The sequence below is a fragment of the Chionomys nivalis genome, chromosome 2, assembly GCF_950005125.1.
Source record: "Chionomys nivalis chromosome 2, mChiNiv1.1, whole genome shotgun sequence".
NCBI classification, from domain to species: Eukaryota; Metazoa; Chordata; class Mammalia; order Rodentia; family Cricetidae; genus Chionomys; species Chionomys nivalis.
The window spans coordinates 89,916,384-89,935,608 of record NC_080087.1 but is presented as its reverse complement, the minus strand read 5'-3'; the positions used below and the strand labels follow the sequence as shown (position 1 = coordinate 89,935,608).

The 19,225-nt window shown below is 38.2% G+C and overlaps 2 protein-coding genes across 2 annotated transcripts in view; both read right to left on the bottom strand.

The window, feature by feature from the left end:
• The window catches only part of LOC130864102 (zinc finger protein 700-like), a 110,987-nt gene that overhangs the window by 60,760 nt on the left and 31,002 nt on the right, over positions 1-19,225 (bottom strand). The window contains exon 4 of the mRNA XM_057754438.1: positions 18,583-18,692. Coding sequence (XP_057610421.1) covers positions 18,583-18,692 — 110 coding nt within the window. The remainder of the gene's footprint in view (positions 1-18,582; positions 18,693-19,225) is intronic.
• Positions 14,735-18,639, bottom strand: LOC130864118 (zinc finger protein OZF-like). Its single transcript, XM_057754439.1, has 2 exons — positions 18,583-18,639; positions 14,735-17,713 (listed from the first exon to the last, which is right to left on the bottom strand). The coding sequence occupies exon 2, from the start codon at positions 17,583-17,585 to the stop codon at positions 16,053-16,055; it is 1,533 nt and encodes a 510-aa protein (XP_057610422.1). The 5' UTR covers positions 17,586-17,713; positions 18,583-18,639; the 3' UTR covers positions 14,735-16,052.

The window sequence follows — 19,225 nt, the reverse complement described above, 5'->3', positions numbered from 1 at the left end:
ATTCATTTTTGGGGGGTCTGGGTTACCTCATTCAGGATAGTATTTTCTAATTCCATCCATTTGCATGCAAAATTCAAGATGTCATTGATTTTACTGCTGAGTAGTACTCTAATGTGTAAATTGTCACACTTTCTTTATCCATTTTTCAGTTGAGGGGCATCTAGGTTATTTCCACATTCTGGCTATTACAAATAATGCTGCTATGAACAAAGTTGAACAAATGCTTTTGTAGGATGATTGGGCATCTTTTGAGTATATTCCCAAGAGTGGTATTGTTGAATCCTGAGGTAGACTGAGTCCCAATTTTCTGAGAAACCACCACACTGATTTCTAAAGTGGTTGTACAAGTTTGCATTTCCACCATAAATGGATGAGTTTTCCCCTTGCTCCACAACCTCTCCAGCATAAGCTTTCATTGGTGTTTTTGATCTTAGCCATTCTAACAGGTGTAAGATGTTATCTCAGCGTTGTTTTGATTTGCATTTCCCTGATATCTAAGGAAGCTGAACATGTCCTTAAGTATCTTTTGGCCATTTGAAATTTTTCTGTTGAGAATTCTCTGTTTAGTTCAGTATACCATTTTTAATAGGGTCATTTAGAATTTTATATCTAATTCCTTGAGTACTTTATGTATTTTAGAGATCAGTCCTTTGTCAGATGTGGGGTTGGTGAAGATGTTTTGTCATTCAATAGGCTGCCTTTTTGTCTTAGTGTGTCCTTTGCTTTACAGAAGCTTATAAGTTTCAGGAGGGCCCATTTATTTATTGTTGCTCTTATTGTCTGTACTACTGGTGTATGTTTAAGAAGTGGTCCCCTGTGTCCATGCATTGAAGACCACTTCCCAATTTCTCTTCTATCAGGTTCAGTGTGGTCAGATTTATATTGAGGTCTTTAATCCATTTGGATTTGAGTTTTGGGCATGGTGATTGATATGGATCTATTTATATTCTTCTACAGGTTGACATCCAGTTATGCCAACACCATTTGTTGAAGATGCTTTCTTTTTTCCATTGTATAATTCTTTGTCAAAAATCAGGTGTTCATAGGTGTGTGGATTAATATCCGGGTCTTCAATTCAATTTCATTGGTCAACATCTCTGTTTTTATGTCAATACCAAGCTGCTTTCATTACTGTAGCTCTGTAATAGAGCTTAATGTCAGGGATGGTAATGCCTCCAGAAGTTCCTCTATTGTATAGAATTGGTTTGGCTTCCTGGGTTTTTGTTTTCCTATATGAAGTTGATTATTGTTCTTTCAAGGTCTGTGAAGAATTGTGTTGGGATTTTGTTGGGGATTGCAATGAATCTATAGATTGCCTTTGGTAGAACTGCCATTTTTACTATGTTGATCCTTCCTATCCAAGAGCATAAGATATCTTTCCATTTTCTGATATCTTCTTCAATTTCTTTCTTCAAAGACTTAAAGTTCTTGTCAAATAGGTCTTTCATTTCCTTGGTTAGAGTTACCCCAAGATATTTTATGTGATTTGTGGCTATTGTGAAAGGTGATGTTTTTCTGATTTCCCTCTCTGCTTCTTTATCCTATGTGTATAGGAGGGCAACTGATTTTTTTGAGTTGATCTTGTATCCTGCCACATCAATGAAGGTATTTATCAGCTGTAGTTCTCTGGTAGAGTTTTTGGGTCACTTATATACACTATCGTATCATCTGCAAATAGCACAAGTTTGACTTCTTTCTTTCCAATTTCAATCCCCTTGATCTCCTTATGTTGTTTTATTCCTTTTGCTAGAACTTCAAGAACTGTGTTGAAGAGATATGGAGCGAGTGGACACACTTGTTCCTTATTTTAGTGGAATTGCTTTGAGTTTCTCTCCATTTAATTTGATGTTAGCTGTTGGCTTGCGGTATATTGCTTTATTATGTTTAGATATGATCCTTGTATCCCTAATCTCTCCAATACATTTATCATGAAGGGGTGTTGGATTTTGTCAAATGCTTTTTCAGCATCTAATGAAATGATCATATGATTTTTTTCTTTCAGTTTATTTATATGATTGATTACATTGATAGATTTTTGTATGTTGATTCAGCCCTGCATCTCTGGGATGAAGCCTAATTGATCATGATGGATGATTTTTTTGATAAGTACTTGGAGTCAGTTTGCCAGTATTTTATTGAGAATTTTTGCATCGATGTTCATGAGTGAGATTGGTCTGTAATTCTCTTTCTTTTTTGAGTCTTTGTGTGGTTTTGGTATCAGGATAACTGTAGCCTCATAAAAATAGTTTAGCAATGACCCTTCTGTTTCTATTATGTGGAACACTTTGAGGAATATAGGTATTAGCTCTTCTTTAAAGTTCTGGTAGAATTCTGCACTAAAACAATCTGGGCATGGGCTTTTTTGGTTGGGAGGTTTTTGATGACAACTTCTATCTCCTTATGGCTTATAGGTCTATTTAAATTGCTGACCCGGTCTTGTTTCAATTTTTGTATATGTTATCTATCTAAAAAAATTATCCATTTTTTTATATTTTCCAATTTTGTGAAGTACAAATTTTTGTAGTAAGACCTAATGATTTTCTCAATTTCCTCAGTGTCTGTTGTTATGTCCCCCTTTTCATTTCTGATTTTGTTAATTTGGATGTTCTCTCTTTTGATTAGTTTGAATAAGGGTTTGTCAATCTTGTTGATTTTCTCAAAGAACCAGCTCTTTGTTTCATTGTTTGTATTGATTTCTGCGTTTCTATTTTGTTGACGTTAGCCCTCAATTTGATTATTTCTTATCCTCTACTCCTCCTGCTTCTTTTTCTTCTAGAGCTTTCAGGTGTGCTGTTAAGTCGCTAATGTGAGCTTTCTTTATGTGGGCACTTAGTCCTATGAACTTTCCTCTTAGCACTGCTTTAATAGGTTTGGATATTGTTGTGTTTTTCATTTCATTGAATTCAAGGAAGACTTTAATTTCTTTATTTCTTCCTTGACCTAGGGGTGGTTCAGTAGTTGACTGTTCAGTTTCCATGCGTTTGTAGCCTTTCTGGGAGTAGTATTGTTGTTAAATTCTAACCTTACTCGATGGTGATCTGATAAGACATATGAGGGTTTCTCCATTTTTTTTTTTTTGTATCTGTGGATGTTTGTTTTGTTACCGAGTATGTGATCAATTTTAGAGAAGGTTCCATGAGGTGCTGAGAAGAAGGTATATTCTTTTTTTGTTTGGGTGGAATGTTCTATAGATGTCTGTTAAGTCCATTTGATTCATTACATCTGTTAGCTGTCTTATTTCTCTGTTAAGTTTCTGTCTGGTTGACTTGTCCATTGTCAAGAGAGGGGTGTTGAAATCTCCTACTATTCACGTGTGGGGTTTGATGTGCAATTTAAGTTTTAGTAATGTTTCTTTTACATATGTGGGTGTTCTTGTATTAGGGGCATAGATATTCAGGATTGAGACTTCATCTTCATGAATTGTTTCTATCATGCATATAAAGTGTCCTTCTCCATCTCTTCTGATTGATTTTAGTTTGAAATCAATTTGGCTAGATATTAGAATAGCCACACCTGCTTTTTTCTTAGGTCCATTTGATTGGAAAACCTTTTCCCAACCCTTTACTCTGAGGTAGTGTCTGTCTTTGAGGTTGAAGTGTTTCTTGTCAACAGCAGAATGCTGGATCCTGTTTTCCTATCCATTCTCTTAGCCTGTGTCTTTTTATAGGTGAATTGAGTCCATTGATATTAAGGGATATTAATGACCAGTGATTGTTAACTCTGGTTATTTTTAGGTAGTAGTATTTGTGTTTCCCTTCTTTGGGTTATGCTGGTGGGGGGTTATCATATGTCTGTGTTATTGTGAGTGTAGTCAGCCTTCTTGGATTGAGGTTTTCCTTCTAGTGCTTTCTGAAAGGCTGGGTTTGTGGATATGTATTGCTTAAATCTGTTTTTGTCATGGAATATCTTGTTTTCTCCATTGATGGTGAATGAAAGCTTTGCTGGGTATAGTAGCCTGGGCTTACATCTATGGTCTCTTAGTGTCTGCAGCACATCTATCCAGGACCTTCTGGCTCTCATGGTTTCCATTGAGAAGTCAGGTGTAATTCTGATAGTTTTACCGTTATGTTACTGGCGTTTTTTCTTTGCAGATCTTAATATTCTTTCTTTATTCTGTATGTTTTGTGTTTTGATTATTATATGGTGAAGATATTTTTTTGATCCATTCTATTTGATGTTCTGTAAGCTTCTTTTACCTTCATAGGGATATCCTCTTTATGTTGGGAAAGTTTTCTTCTATAATTTTGTTGAATATATTTTCTGTGCCTTTGAGCTGAAGTTCTTCTCTTTCTTCTACTCCTATTATTCTTATGTTTGGTCTTTTCATGGTGTCCCAGATTTCCTGGATGTTTTGTGTTTAGAATTTGTTGGATTTAATGTTTTCATTGACCAATGAGTCTATTTCCTCTATAGTATCTTCAGCAGCTCAGATTCTTTCTTCTATGTCTTGTTTCTGTTGGTTATACTTGTCTCTGTAGTTCCTGTTCATTTACCCAGATTTTCCAATTCCAGAATTCCCTTAGTTTGTGTTTTCTTTATTTCCTCTATCAGTCTTCAAGTCTTAAACTGTTTCCTTCACCTGTTTGATTGCTTTTTCTTGGTTTTCTTGAGTATCTTTGAGGGATTTATTAATTTCTTCCAACTTTTTTTATCTCTTCCATTTCTTTAAGAGAGTTTTTTACTTCCTTTTTAAAGGTCTCCATCATTTTCGTAAAGTTACCTTTAAAGTTGTTTTCTTCTACTTCTTCTGGGTTAGGATGACCAAGTCTTTCTTTTGGCTGTCCACTGGGTTCTGGTGTTACCCTCTTGCTTTTTAGAATGTTGAAGGAATTCTTGCATTAGTGCCTACCCATCTCTTCCTTCAAATGAGGACAGCACTGTCTTGGCATCTTGGTCCAGTCCTTGCTGTGGCTGTCTCTTAGGTTTCCTCAATATTAGATCAAGGTGTGTTTCAGGGTTCCACAGAGCTTGCAGGCAAGCAGGCAGGTTTGGGGTCAGGGTGTTTTGGGGGATAGCCTAGCTGCAGGAAAACACCCTGCTGGCTGGCTAAAAACTGAGTGAGTTAGTGAGGGGCCCATGGGTTTTGTCCCACTGGGGAGGTCCCAGAAAGTGGGGCATTTGGCTGCTGCTCACCTCTTAAATCCCCTCAGTATTGAAGCAATCTGTGTTCCAGGGTTCCACTGAGCTCACAGGTGAACAGGCAGGTGTCAACTTTTATTTTTAAATAGTATCTCTATAATTTTCCCCAGAAACATATATTAATGTATGGTTTGTTTCTGAGATTGAAGGAATTTTAATTTGAGAATTCCTTTGCTGTAACAAATCATGTTCCCATAATTTTACTGCCATGTTAGCCACATATGGTTTTTACTTTCCTCTGGTCCTACACATTTGACACACCTCATACATACTCTGTTTTATCTGAGATAAAGTTCCAATACCTAAAAGCTAAAAATTTACCTCCTGAAGAGGCCAATTTGGATGCCAAGAGTCTGATGAAATTATTCCTATAAATGCACCTGTGTTGACAAGACATTCAATGATGCCACCAAATATTTGTATTTTTAATTTTTATCTTTGTTCATTTATAGAAGTTTGCCAAAATATTTGCTTCATGGTTTCTCTTGATTTTTTTGTTCTCTCTTCTATAGCTGTTCTATCATCCGGAGTAGTATGGTTTCTTAAAATAAGCATTAGGTTCTTTAATTGTTATGGGACAGAGTCTCCTCCATGATGACAGGAAACGACTCAACCAAATTTGACATGGGGACCTATAAGAAGCCCCTCAAGTTGCTTCCTAACAGCAAAGGATTACCTTGACTGTCCCTTGTTGATCTACATTCATTAGTCCAATGTCTACCTTTGTCACATCTTCTGCCAGAAGGGAGGGGCACTCTGCTTAGATTATGCTTAGAAAAAAATATTGTTTTTAGAAATGCCTTGTTTACAATCCCTTTCTAGGTGACCTTGTTTACCACAATTAAACACTTGACATTTCATTTTTTCTTCAAATCTCTGAAAATCACTTCTCCTATCCATGCATCATGCTACGGAATTCAATATTGAGTATATCTTGGATCCATTCCTCCAAAGGTGCTGGTTATGCCTTTAATGACTTAATTACCCTTTTGTATTGTGCATTAACATTTTCAAAACCAGAGATTCAATTTTTATTTGTCTATCTTCTAATTTTGGTATCACATTCTACTTATTGCCAGAGTAGATCTTTGTAAGGAATCAGTTAAAGTTTCTTTGGGGCCCTATATAACTTTAGTAATTGACTCAATTTTCTTTCCTACTTCTTCAGTTCTGTCCCAAATATTCAAAGCTGCTCCCTGTCTTAAAGCCAGGGTGTCATCATCATATAGAAATTGCCTTATCATCATATAGAAATTGCCTTTGTACATTAGCATAATCTCCCTCTCTATGAAGTCAATCTTGGGAGATTCCCATACCTTTAGCCCTACTTTGTTGTTCATTGGTCTTAGCATTATCTTTCTACCAGGTCCTCCATTGTACTTGAGGACAAGGCTCCAAGACTGCTGTAACCAAGTCTCTCCTGTATTTAGGGCTAATTATATTACAAGTTGACCCTGAGATAAACATATGTTTCACAAAAGGCGAATGCATGCTATATGAGACTACTGCTTACTTAAATCAACTTAAATCTAACATTTTCATAGGATTCCAGGGTGTACTTATACAGCCTTAGGGACTTCTATCATTTGGCAGAAACTTGTAAGGTCATTGGATAAGTTAAGGTTGAAAACGTTAGGCTGGTCCGCTCTAACCTCATAATGCGATGCTGAAATTAGTTCTCCTTTAAATTCCTGTCTGGGAGACCCACATTGGAGCACTGGACTGAAATCTCAAGGTCCAAATCAGGAGCAGAAGGAGAGAGAGCACGAGCAAGGAACTCAGGACCGCGAGGGGTGCACCCACACACTGAGGCAACCGGGATGTTCTATCGGGAACTCACCAAGGCCAGCTGGCCCGGCCCAGGTCGAAAAAAGCATGGGATAAGACCGGACTTGCTGAACATAGCGGACAATGAGGTCTACTGAGAACTCAAGAACAATGGCAATGGGTTTTTGATCCTACTGCATTTACTGGCTTTGTGGAAGCCTAGGCAGTTTGGATGCTCACCTTACTAGACCTAGATGGAGGTGAGGGGTCCTTGGACTTCCCACAGGGCAGGGAACCCTGATTGCTCTTTGGGCTGACGAGGGAGGGGGACTTGATCGGGGGAGGGGGAGGGAAATGGGAGGCGGTGGCGGGGAGGAGGCAGAAATCTTTAATAAATAAATAAATAAAAATAAATAAATTCCTGTCTGGATCTGTATATCTTTATGTTCTGTTTTAACAAGTTTTTCTAAAGTGTGTATCTTGGTACTATCAACTTTTTTAGAGATAAACCAAGAATTATCAAACTGACAATAAAGATGATCAAAATGATAATTAACATTATGTCAATCCCAGTTAAACTGATTATCCCTTCATTTAATTGTCCCATTATAAAACCATGTATTTGGGATGTTTACCGATATCAGTTTGTTGATAGTGTGCTTTATCATTTACTGAGAAGCAAGCGATTCTGTATGTGCATTCTTTGTACAATCATTTGAAAACTTAATGAATACCTAACAAATTCGTGTCAACCATTCTATGCCAGATATAAATGAATGTCTTTCCTGCTTTAACACAGACTCAATTTCGGTGTTAACGTGCAAATATATAGCAAGACGAATCCCATTTGGTGAGGTGTCAGAGAGTACCACAGGGTTTATGCTGAGCAATGCCATCCATAAGTCTTACCCCAGTCTTGGTCAGAATTGCACTGGGGCTTGATAATGTGTAGCCAATAGGGAAATCAATGGGATTCCAAAGGATGCTAAGAACATTTTTTTTTTTGAGTGAGGAAGAGAACTCTCAGCAGAGACAATTGAATGCCAGGATGGCACTTCATACAGTGATGGTATAATGACCAAATTGAAGTAACTGAAGCCATTCTCCCAGCCTACTACAAAGCAGGAGGACTCTGTTTTGTCTGTTCTAAAGCTATTCGTCTGAACAAAAATTTATTTGTATTTCTTTTGTAAATGAATGATCAGGGATAAATTTTAGGGCCATCTCTTTCTCCATTATCTCACTTGGAATAGAAATAAAAAGTGGTTGTGAATTAACAGTTCATAGGGAAGATTAGTGTAGATTGAAAATAATGAAGTCGTTAGTGAAAAAATAAGGGATAAAGTCCCATGGAATGTAATAGTGATGGGAACGTGGGATGGGAGGAATAGCTTGAAAATCAAAATAGTTTAAAAATTAATACATTTATTTCATATTCAGATTTTTGCAATAATTTGGATAGAATTTACAAATATTTCATTGTAAGAGATTTATGAAACTCAAAGTATAATAAAATAACAAAATCCAAAAAAAAATAAAAAAAAAATAAAACCATGTATTGTGTAGTCATACAGAGACTTAACTCTCTCCATTGTAATAGTGGTTCCTATTTTTTAATATGGGGGAAAAACTCTCTTTTAAATAATTCCTCCCTTTAAGAATTCCCAATTGAAAAATAAATCTGGGAAGTGGTGGCCTACAATTTTAATCCCAGCACTCAGAAGGCAGAGACAGGCAGATCTCTTTGAGTTTGAGGCCAGCCTGGTCTATAGAGAAAGTTCTAGAACAGGCTCCAAAGCTACAGAGAAACCCTGTCTCAAAAAACCAAAAAACAAAAAAGAATTTCCAATTATCTCATCAAATCTGTTGGTGATGATGATTCAGATGATGATGAAGTGTGCAAATTAGTGCTGCTGTGTAGAACAGTAGAAGCCCAGGCAGGTTTCAAGGCAGCCACCCAGTTTAGTAGCAGCCTGAGAATGAGCAGGGAAAGTCAGAACCCACTAGGAGGAAAAGAAAAGGCAGGGCTGTGACTCCGACTGTGTGCCACTCCAGCCTGTGCCAGTGGCTACAAAGCCACAGGGAATCTTTTTGTGTGTGTGCAAATTCGTACCTTAAAGTAGGATGCCAGATGTAGTACAAATTCTAATTGGTTTTATTAATAAAAACCTGGAGTCAGGTGTAGGGGTAAATGTTGAATGATCAAAGAGATAAAGCAGCAAGCCACAGTTACCTCTTACCTTGCCAACTCCTCAGCTGAAAAGGGCTGAGCTCCAGTTCTATGAATCCTCAGACTAAATGGGCTATGCTCCTGTCTCCTCCTGCCCTATATTCCTCTCTTCACCCAGCCATATTCCTTCTTGTCTTCACCTCCCTAGTGCTAGGATTAATGGTGTGTGCCACCACAGCCTGGCCTCTATAGCTAACTACTGGCTAGCTCTGCCCTCTGATCTCAAGGCAAGCTTCATTTGTTAGACCACAAACAAAATATCACATTTCCCCCTTTTTTTGTCTAAAATAAAAGGCTATAACTAATATAAGAAAAACTATATAAAATAACCACAATAATTATATATAATATATACAGGCAACAATGGTATCAACAATGTCTAGTCCATTAACATTTGACAAGTTCAGAGAAAATACTCTATTACAGGAGTATTTCTATAAGTTAGAGAGAGGCCTGGGTTAATTATATTTCAAGTCAGTCTGAGCTTATATGAGACCTTGTTTCAAAAACAAAATAAAGCTAGATATCATAGCATATACATATAATCCCAGGACTCAGAAAGCAGAGACAGGCAGACCTCTATGAATTTAAGGCCAGCTGGTCTACATAGTGAGCTCCAGGGATACATTGGACTCAGATAGACAGACAGACACAGAGAGATATGTAGAGAAAGCTGTTCACTGGATTGATTAAATATATGGCATAAAGAAATTATTAAATGGGGCTGGAGAGATGGCTCAGAGGTTAAGAGCATTGCCTGCTCTTCCAAAGGTCCTGAGTTCAATTCCCAGCAACCACATGGTGGCTCACAACCATCTGTAATGGGGTCTAGTGCCCTCTTCTGGCCTGCAGGCATACACACAGACAGAATATTGTATACATAATAAATAATTATTAAAAAAAGAAATTATTAAATGAACTTTGCCTTGGAATAATGGCAGAGTTTCCAACAAAATTTGAAATGCCCCTAAATGTACTTCTGCAGTTTTTTAAAAATGTGAAACTTTACTCAACACTGATGAAATTAAAATCAAAACATCAACTCTGAAATGTACCTGCACATGTTTTATGCCCTGCAGTATCAAATACTCAACCACTTAACTTCATGTAAAAATAAACAAACAAATCCATCTCACTATAATGCAAATTTGCTTTCACCTTTAGAAGTGAAAGTATGTGACCCAAACAATTATAATTTTTTGAACACTCAAAAAATCCTTTAGGATTTATCTTTATGTGTATGGGCATTTTCCTGCATACATGTCTGTCTAAATGAGTGATGTGTGCCTGGTGCCCACTGAGACCAAGAGAAGGTATTGTTTAGTTCCTCTGGGAGTGGAGTTACAGACAGTAATGAGCTTCCATGTAGGTGCTTAGAATTGAACTCATGTGGGAGCTAAGAGATTGGCCCCAGCCCCTACCCAGGGTTCCAAAGGTGAAATGCTTCTCAGGAATGAAGGGGTGTGTATGCGTGAAAGATTTCTATGGTAACTTTACACACAATCTGAGACTCATGCTCTTTATTTCTTCTGTTCTTTATTGTTCTGTTTCTACTCTAATAATCCCATCCTACTTCTAACTCCTCCATGCTTTTTGTAACTTTTATTCTAAAAATCTTCTACAGAAGCCTTGAAGCAATAAGGAGCTGAGCTGCCCACCACGGCAACACAAAGATCCAAGGCTATGGGAGCAAAACCTCAACCAGACCAGAGGAAGGGGGTGTGCACAGTGCCCAATGGCAACTTTGCGACACAGATTCACGGTTATTAGACTGGCAACTGAAGAATGGGCACGCTTTTGCTTAGTAACCTTGGTTGCACATCTGTGATAAGCTGCAAAGTTTTCTTTTCACAAAAAGCCTTTAGTCTTGAATTTGTCCTGAGGTGAAAATTAGTTATGCATAGTTAGCAAGGTAGTCTTTTAGAGGTCTGTAGCCCTCGTGGGACAACAGATTTAATTATAAAACTTGTCCCGGTATATATTCCACATATCAAAACTATACAGCTAAATGAAAAGTCATCTAGTTAACTATCCACGGATATGTGTGCCCATAAGATTGAGATGCAATCATTAAGATTACACGTACACATTGTATGAAAATGTATGATAATAGGGAGATTCATAGCTGTTATCACACAAGTGAAATTACAGATGAGAGCAACAGTTTTTGGAGTAAGTTGTAACTCTCATGGCCTACAATAGACATCTCACCCTTTTAAAAAGAGAAGCATGTAAGTCAGTCTTAGGGCAGAACTTTTCAATCTGCTGGCAGAGCGAATCCAGGACTCTTGTTCCCTATCTCTCTTGAGAACTACAGCTCAACAAGTTCAGACTTGTTGGCCATCCATGGCTGTGTCAATGGAGGTCTCTTTGCCTGTACTCTAACACTGACCAACTGTCTGCCAATGAAGGTAACTACAGGAGGGCAGACTTCTAAGTTTATACAAAGACTTGGTTGAGAGAACAAGAACATTGACTGTGTTTACTTTCTTGTCAGAATCACACACTGTGGGGGAGTCATCCAATACACCAATGCATAAAGAATTATGCTCAGTAAACTATTAACGTACTGCAGTACTGTGGGAAGATTTTTCAAGCTGTAATGTGAAGGAAAAAGCTCTTCACACAAGAAGTCTGCAACAGAGACAGCTTAACACATCCAGAAGGCAGTATAGCTTATCGCCCTGCAGATAACGTTAATGAGATGCACATCTCTGGTGACAGTACTTCCCATCTTGCTAAATGAGGGGTCCATATGAGATAAGCATCTCTGATGGTTTGACCCCTGAAGTAGTTTGTGGTAGCAAACTCAGGTCCTCCAGAAGAACCGCAAGTGCTCTTAACTGCCAAGCCATCTCTCCTGTTTCCTTCCCAAATTTTTAAGTAATTTTTTTTTCTATCAGTAAAGTTGGAAATGTTGGGTAAAGGTTTCCCAAAGGGGAATTTCAAATGCATGAAAATTGAAGCAGCTCTCTCCAGCAAACCAATTTTTGACCATGTCGTCAATTTGAGAACCCATTTACTTGCTGTGACTCACTAGTTCCTAGTTGTCACAGAGAAGGGATCAATGCCATACAGGCTTTCATCTTTTAAATCTGTGTGTGCACATATGCATTGCACCTACATTAGTTTTCTCATTATAATGCATAAGTGTGGTTCAGTTTTACTCTGCACCCAAATCTTTTCATATGGCATATATTGCAAATCTGTCTTATCTTCTGGGCGGTATTTTCGGAAAGGGCGTTAATTCCTTTAATTTTAATATTTGAAGTTGCTAGCTGTCTTATTGCTTAATTTTTCTACTGTGAAGACAAACCCCTGCTAAGTATTTGAGTATACTCCTCCAGTACTCGAGCATCAGAAGCAGGAAGATCTGGTAAGTTTGAGGTCAGCCCCATCTATACAGTGAGACCTGACCTGAAGAGATGGCTCAGTGTTTCAGAGCACCAGATGCTCTTCCTAAGGATACAGGTGCAACTCCCGGCATCCACGTGGTACCTCACAGCCCTGTAAGTCCAGTTCCAAACCTTCTCATGGCCTCCCTGGGGACCAGGTCCACAGTTGGCCAAAACAGCTATATACATAAAATAATTTTCAAAACTTTAAAAAATGCCTAGTATTTCCTTAAATCATCTACCTATAGATTCCAGAAGTCTTTTACTTTTTAACATTTAAATCTGTAAAATCTTGAATATTATGCAGACCCTGGCAAATTCAAAACACAATGTAGTTTTTTAAGTAGAAATGAGATTGCCTTTCCCCATTTTGCTTCTTAGAATCGGGTCTTTTGTTTGTTAAGCTAATGCTAACCTCAGGGACTACTTGCTTCTGCAGTACTGAGATCTCAGAGGTGCTCTAGCCCCATGTCTTAAACTTCTGGTAGTTTCTTCTACTGTCCTATGGTGCTTGATGGTCATTAATAAGTTTTGGATAGAAATGCAAATTCCTTGAGGACGCTTCTTTTCTGTGGGCTATTTCTTCATTTGTTCACTAAGTATTAGGCTGTGCAAATGCTAGTCTATATCATGCTGGCATGGACCTCACTATACAGCTAAAGGAAAATCTTAAACTTTGATGTTATTGTTTCCACCGCCTAACTGTTCTGTTTTTCTTAGTACGGTTTTTGTACTTTTTCTTATGAGACAGCATTTCAATCATTCATGTTGGCCTGTACATACCATGGAGCCCAGACTGACTTTCAACTTGGGAACCTACTGCCTTGGCCAACAGAGTCACTAAGAAGACAGGCATTCTTCACCCCACTTCTCCTGTGTCTCCTAATGAGGACAGTGTGATTTGATTTAGGGTTCATCTTGAAAACCCAGGATGACATCATTCATATCCTGGTCTTTAGCTTAATTACAAATGCAACAACACCTATTCCTAATAGGTTACATTTAGAGGTTCATAGAGTTGCCCTCAAACCTACACACACACACACACACTCAGTGGAGTATGGACTCATACACAATAAATATATGTAATAAAAGATTCTCATCAGCACCTCATATTTCCAATTTTATTTTTTGTAAAACTCATATATAACTTGAATTGCATTACGTTCTCTACTCAGCTCTTTAAAGGACACTCTGCTAAACACAAAACTCAGTATCTGATTTTTAATTTTCCTTCTTTACTTAAAAGCTATTTCACTGATATTGTGCTTCTAACTTTTATGATGTTATCTACTGTGCATATTTTTCTAATTAAAATGTGTTATTTATTTCTAAATGCTTTATATATTTTATCTTTGGGTTTATTGGTTTTAATTGTATTTGCTTTAATAGAAGTCTCCTAGGCTTCTTTAAAATATTAGGTAACTTAACAATTTGAGGACATTGCTGTGCAGCTACATGGAATGTCTGCCTAATGTTTATGTTCTGAGTGTTTGATCTTCAAATTGTGACACTATTTGGGAAGTATCTTAAACTTTAGAATGTGTAACACAGTTGGGCAAGGTCACAAAGACAGGACTTTGAAGAATAAATCTGGTACCTTCTCTTTGTATTATGCTTCCTATCTTTAAATCTGTCTATGTTCTTTGTGCTGGGCATTAGTTACACAGTGTACTTGCAGAGACATATGCCTTATTACTAAGGTAAATAAATATACCTCCAGCTGCTATATTTATAGACAAAACTTCACATATTCTATGTGGTTATGCTAAAGCAACTCAAGGAAATAAAGCCTACTATCCAGAAAATACAGATATTTATGTATGTATATATGGCCTTTAATAGATTAGTTTCAACTACAGAGTTGCAGTGATAACAACAAATTCATCAAAACATTGCCTAGGGGATACAGCACTTGCCTAGAATTCCTGATTGTGATTTTGATCCAATGCATTACAATAGAGAACAAAACCTAAAATATAAAATAAAAATTGCAGGTTGGGCGGTGGTGGCACATGCCTTTAAACCCAGCACTCGGGAGGCAGAGGCAGGCAGATCTCTGTGAGTTCGAGGCCAACCTGGTCTACAAAAGCTAATTCCAGGACAGGCTCCAAATCTACAGAAAAACGCTGTCTTGAAAAACCAAAAAAAAAAAAAAAAAAAAAAAAAAAAAAGAAAAGAAAAAGAAATAAAAGTTGATTGTTATTGGCAAGGAATATTATTATGACTTCATTTGAAAATTAACATGAAAATTACATATACTGATGTTTTGCTACACAATTTCCTAATGTATAACAAAATTGGTATTTTTCTACTGTGTGCTCACGTCCCGTATGCATGTGTATGGGTACGTAACTATGCACATGCAGAAGCCAGAGGACACTCAAGCTACCAATCAAGATTTTGTCTCAAAACTAAACAACTATAAAAATGTGACATCAAAATGCCAAAAAAGCATCAAAATGTTCATGTCTGATGAGACATTAAAACTTGTAGACAATTTTAACTGATTTACAAATGCCGCATGAATGTAAATATTCTAAATCAAGATAACACATGTGAAGATAACTATGTGAAGATATACAGTACAAGACTCATATGCAAACTGCCACTGAGCCACATTTAAACAAGTTAACGTTTAAACTTCAAATGTGCTCTTTCATGTGTTAACTGATGGCTGGTGCTGTGGTAACATGGCCGAATGCCTGTTCTAGACTCCTTACATCTATGCTTTGTTGGTGAATCTTTGTAATAAACTCAGCTGGACTACGAAAGTGTTTTCAAATTGCACTCCTCTGCTTAATCATCTCTATTGGGTTTCTGAGGCCAGATGAATTTTAAGTTCAATTCCAGAGTTTTGGTACTCTTCATATTCGTGGGGTTTTAAACACAAAGGTTGCAATAAATTCATTAGCTGACATGGGGCACTTCAAGAAGGCTTCATTGCTTTTAAACACATGGAATGATATCGTATGTTGCTAAGGCTAGTCCTCAATTACTGTGTGTGAATAAACCTGCAGGATGATGATCTAGACTTGAAAGCATATGGTACATATCTCACTACAATTTTTGCTGTACCTGGCATATCACATATGAAGTTTCTAATGTAGAGGCCTGACTTCTATTTCAAAACATGTCTATTTTTATTAATTTTATTGGGCCCCACACCTGCATAAGTTTCCAGGTGTGAATTCATGGAACTTAGAAAGTTTTCCTCTGTTCTTTCCATTCAATGTTACTCACCTACAATACACTCAATTCAGCTGAAGAACAACACAGCTTTTCTACATGTTTTATATCAACAGGAGACATTCCCACGTATGGCTTCTTTTACAGAGAGCACTGTGGTACCATGCCTTCCAACACTCTTCACAGTTGTATGTCTCACTGTGGTATGCGTTCACTGGTAGAGTTACGGCTGACTTACACTAGGACCTTCCCAGAGTTTTCACACTAGTCAGATTCTCACCTGCAAGCGTTCTGATTATACACTTGGATGAGCTTTCAGATTCGTTACACTCCTAGGCTTTCTCATCCGCCACTGAGTGAGGCATGACATGAGGAAGAACGTCTGCATTTGATACACTTACAGGGTTTCTCCTCTGTAGAAGTTCTTTCATGCACAGAGAAGGATTTGCTGTGACATGTCCTGCATTATTTGCATCTAACGACTTGTCACGCGCGTGAGTTCTCTGATGCCGAGTGAGTTGTTTCTTGAAGTAGTAAGCTTTCCTACATTGTTCACACGTGTAGGGCTTTTCACCTGTATGGATTCTCCGGTGCTGAGTGAGGTGTGACATCCAGGAAAAAGCTTTCCCACATTCGGCACAATGAAATGACTTCTCACTTGCATGAGTTTTCTGATGTAGAGAAAGGTATTTCTTGCAGTAGAATGCTTTCTTGCATTCCGTGCATTGATAGGGCTTCTCACCTGTATGAACTCGGTGATGCTCAATGAGCAAATACTTGTTATAGAAGGCTTTTCCACACTGTTTACATTCATAGGGCTTCTCACCTGTATGAGTTTTCTGATGTGCTGTAAGCCCAGACTTGCTGTAGAAGGCTTTCCCACATTGCTTACATTCATAGGGCTTCTCATCAGTGTGAGTCTTCTGATGAACAGTAAGCTGTGCCTGAGAATAAAATGCTTTCCTACAGTCTGTGCATTGGAAGAGCTTGTCACTTATGTGAGTTCTCTGATGTACAGTGAGGTGGGACTTGCAGTAAAAGGCTTTTCCACACTGTTTACATTCATAAGGCTTCTCCCCGGTATGAGTTTTCTGATGCAAAGTAAGGTTAGACCTCCAGTAGAACGCTTTCCCACACTGTTTACATTCAAAGCGCCTCTCAGCAGTATGCGTCTTCAGATGATGAGTAAGCTGTTTCTTAAAGTAGAAAGCTTTGGGGCACTGTGGACACTCAAATGGCTTCTCATCTGTATGAGTCTTCTGATGTCGAGTGAGGCACGCACTGAAAGAGAAAGCTTTGCCGCATTCCGTACACTCATAAGGTTTCTCACTTACATGAATTCTCTGATGCAGAGAAAGGTGTGTGTTACAGTAGAAAGATTTTCCGCATTTCAAACATTCATACGGCTTCTCCCCTGTATGGCTCCTCTGGTGTCGAGTGAGTTGTGACTTATAGTAAAAAACTTTCCTACACTCCGTACATTCATGTGGCTTCTCCCCTGTATGACTTCTCTGATGCACAGTGAGATGTGACTTATAGCTGAATGATTTCCCGCATTCTGTACACTCATAAGGCTTCTCGCCGGTATGACTTCTCTGGTGTTCAGTGATTTGAGACTTGTAGTAGAAATACTTCCCACATTCCAGACATCTGTAGGGCTTCTCATCTGTATGACTGATCTGACGCTGAGACTTGGTGTGGGAAGCGTTCTCACATCCTGAACTCTCATATGGCTTCTCACCGATAGGACTTCTCCGATGTTCAGTGAGGTGTGACTTCCAAGAGAATGCATTTCTGCACTGTCTATGTGCACAGGGTGTCTCCTCTTTAAGTCTCTGACAGTTACTGAGAAGGGATTTATACATGAAGCTGCTTTTACACGCCTGTGTCCTCTGATCCCTCGTGTGCTGTGACTGCTGGCAGAATGTCTTCACACATCCTTTCCCTTCATAAGATGTTGTCCCTGGGTGGATTTTCTGTGTCACGTTCAGTTCTGCCTAGAGACAGAGGAATTAGCTATACTTCATACATCCACAGAGCTTTTTCCTAGGATGTGCTTTCTAATTTTTGTTTGGAATCTTTCTTGTGCTACACAAATAAATGTCATATATGATGATTTCTAATATTTACTGAGTTTACCAGGGATCTCTTTAACAAACATTCATGTGTAAATAAGATTATCTTTAACAATATCACCAGTTAAATATATAGACAACACCACTGTCAATTTTGACTGAGATTATGGCAAATTAAGCTGATCAGGATGTCAGAATAATTTTTCCATTATCCTTAAAATTATCATGTTCTTCTCCAGCTGGTAACAATCACATAAAAGAGAATGACACTCAGCTGTGAGCTCTCTAGATCTCTGAGGTCTCTCACTGAACCTGAAGCTTCCTAGTTTGGATGGAAACACAGGCCAGCAAACCCCAGTGACCTTAATCTCTCCACCTTTATGCACTGGTTAGATATACATATCACCACAGAGGTCTCTATTTGTGGGTGCTGAGGATCCAAACTCAGGTTCTCGTGCTTTCGGCATCAAGCATTTTACTGACTAAACAATCCCCCCAGGCCTGAGTTTTTCAAATTATACGTGTGTGTGTGTGTGTGCGTGTGTGTGTGTATGCACGCCATGGCACACATATGGAAGTCAGAGAACAAGTTTTGGTGTTTTTCTTCACCATCCACCACAAGGGGTATAGGGATCAGACTCAGATGTTTAGGCTTGATGAGAAGACCCTTGACAAAGTGAGCCATCTTGTTGACCTGGGTTAAGTTCTTGAAGAAACATTCCTAATTTCCAATATTTATCTTTACATTTGAAATATGATAAAAGCTCATATTAAATATTTTACTTACTTCAAGAATTTCTTCATTTGATGTCTGGCTGTTGGTGATTTCAACTTGCCACAAAAGTTCCGTGTGATATTCCTGGTGGTTCTCAACTGGGGCAGCCGCTTTATGAACACCTAAGATGACATTAAAAATAACCCCATCCATGAATTGAATAACTCCGAAATCTTCTTCATGTGACTTTTTTACTTTGGATTTTTTTTTTTGAGACAGGGTTTCTCCGTAGCTTTCTGGTTCCCGTCCTGGAGCTAGCTCTTGTAGACCAGGCTGGCCTCAAACTCACAGTGATCCGCCTGCCTCTGCCTCCCAAGTGCTGGGATTAAAGGCGTGCGCTACCACTGGCCAGCAACTTCTTATCCTCAAAGAAAATATAAAATAATATTGACTTTTGATAATGGTACACATTTTTGTTCTTCATGAAGAATAAAGAGCTAGTTCCAGGACAGGAACCAAAAAGCTACGGAAAAACCCTGTCTCGAAAATCAAAAAAAAAAAAATTATTTACCTCACCTTGCAAATAACACTGACTATCCCATGGGATTAAAGGTGTATGCCACCTTGCCCAGGCCAATGTGATTCTTTTCACAGCTGACTAATATATCTGAAACGTGCCTCATCTTTATGATGAATCTAATGATGAGCATAATGG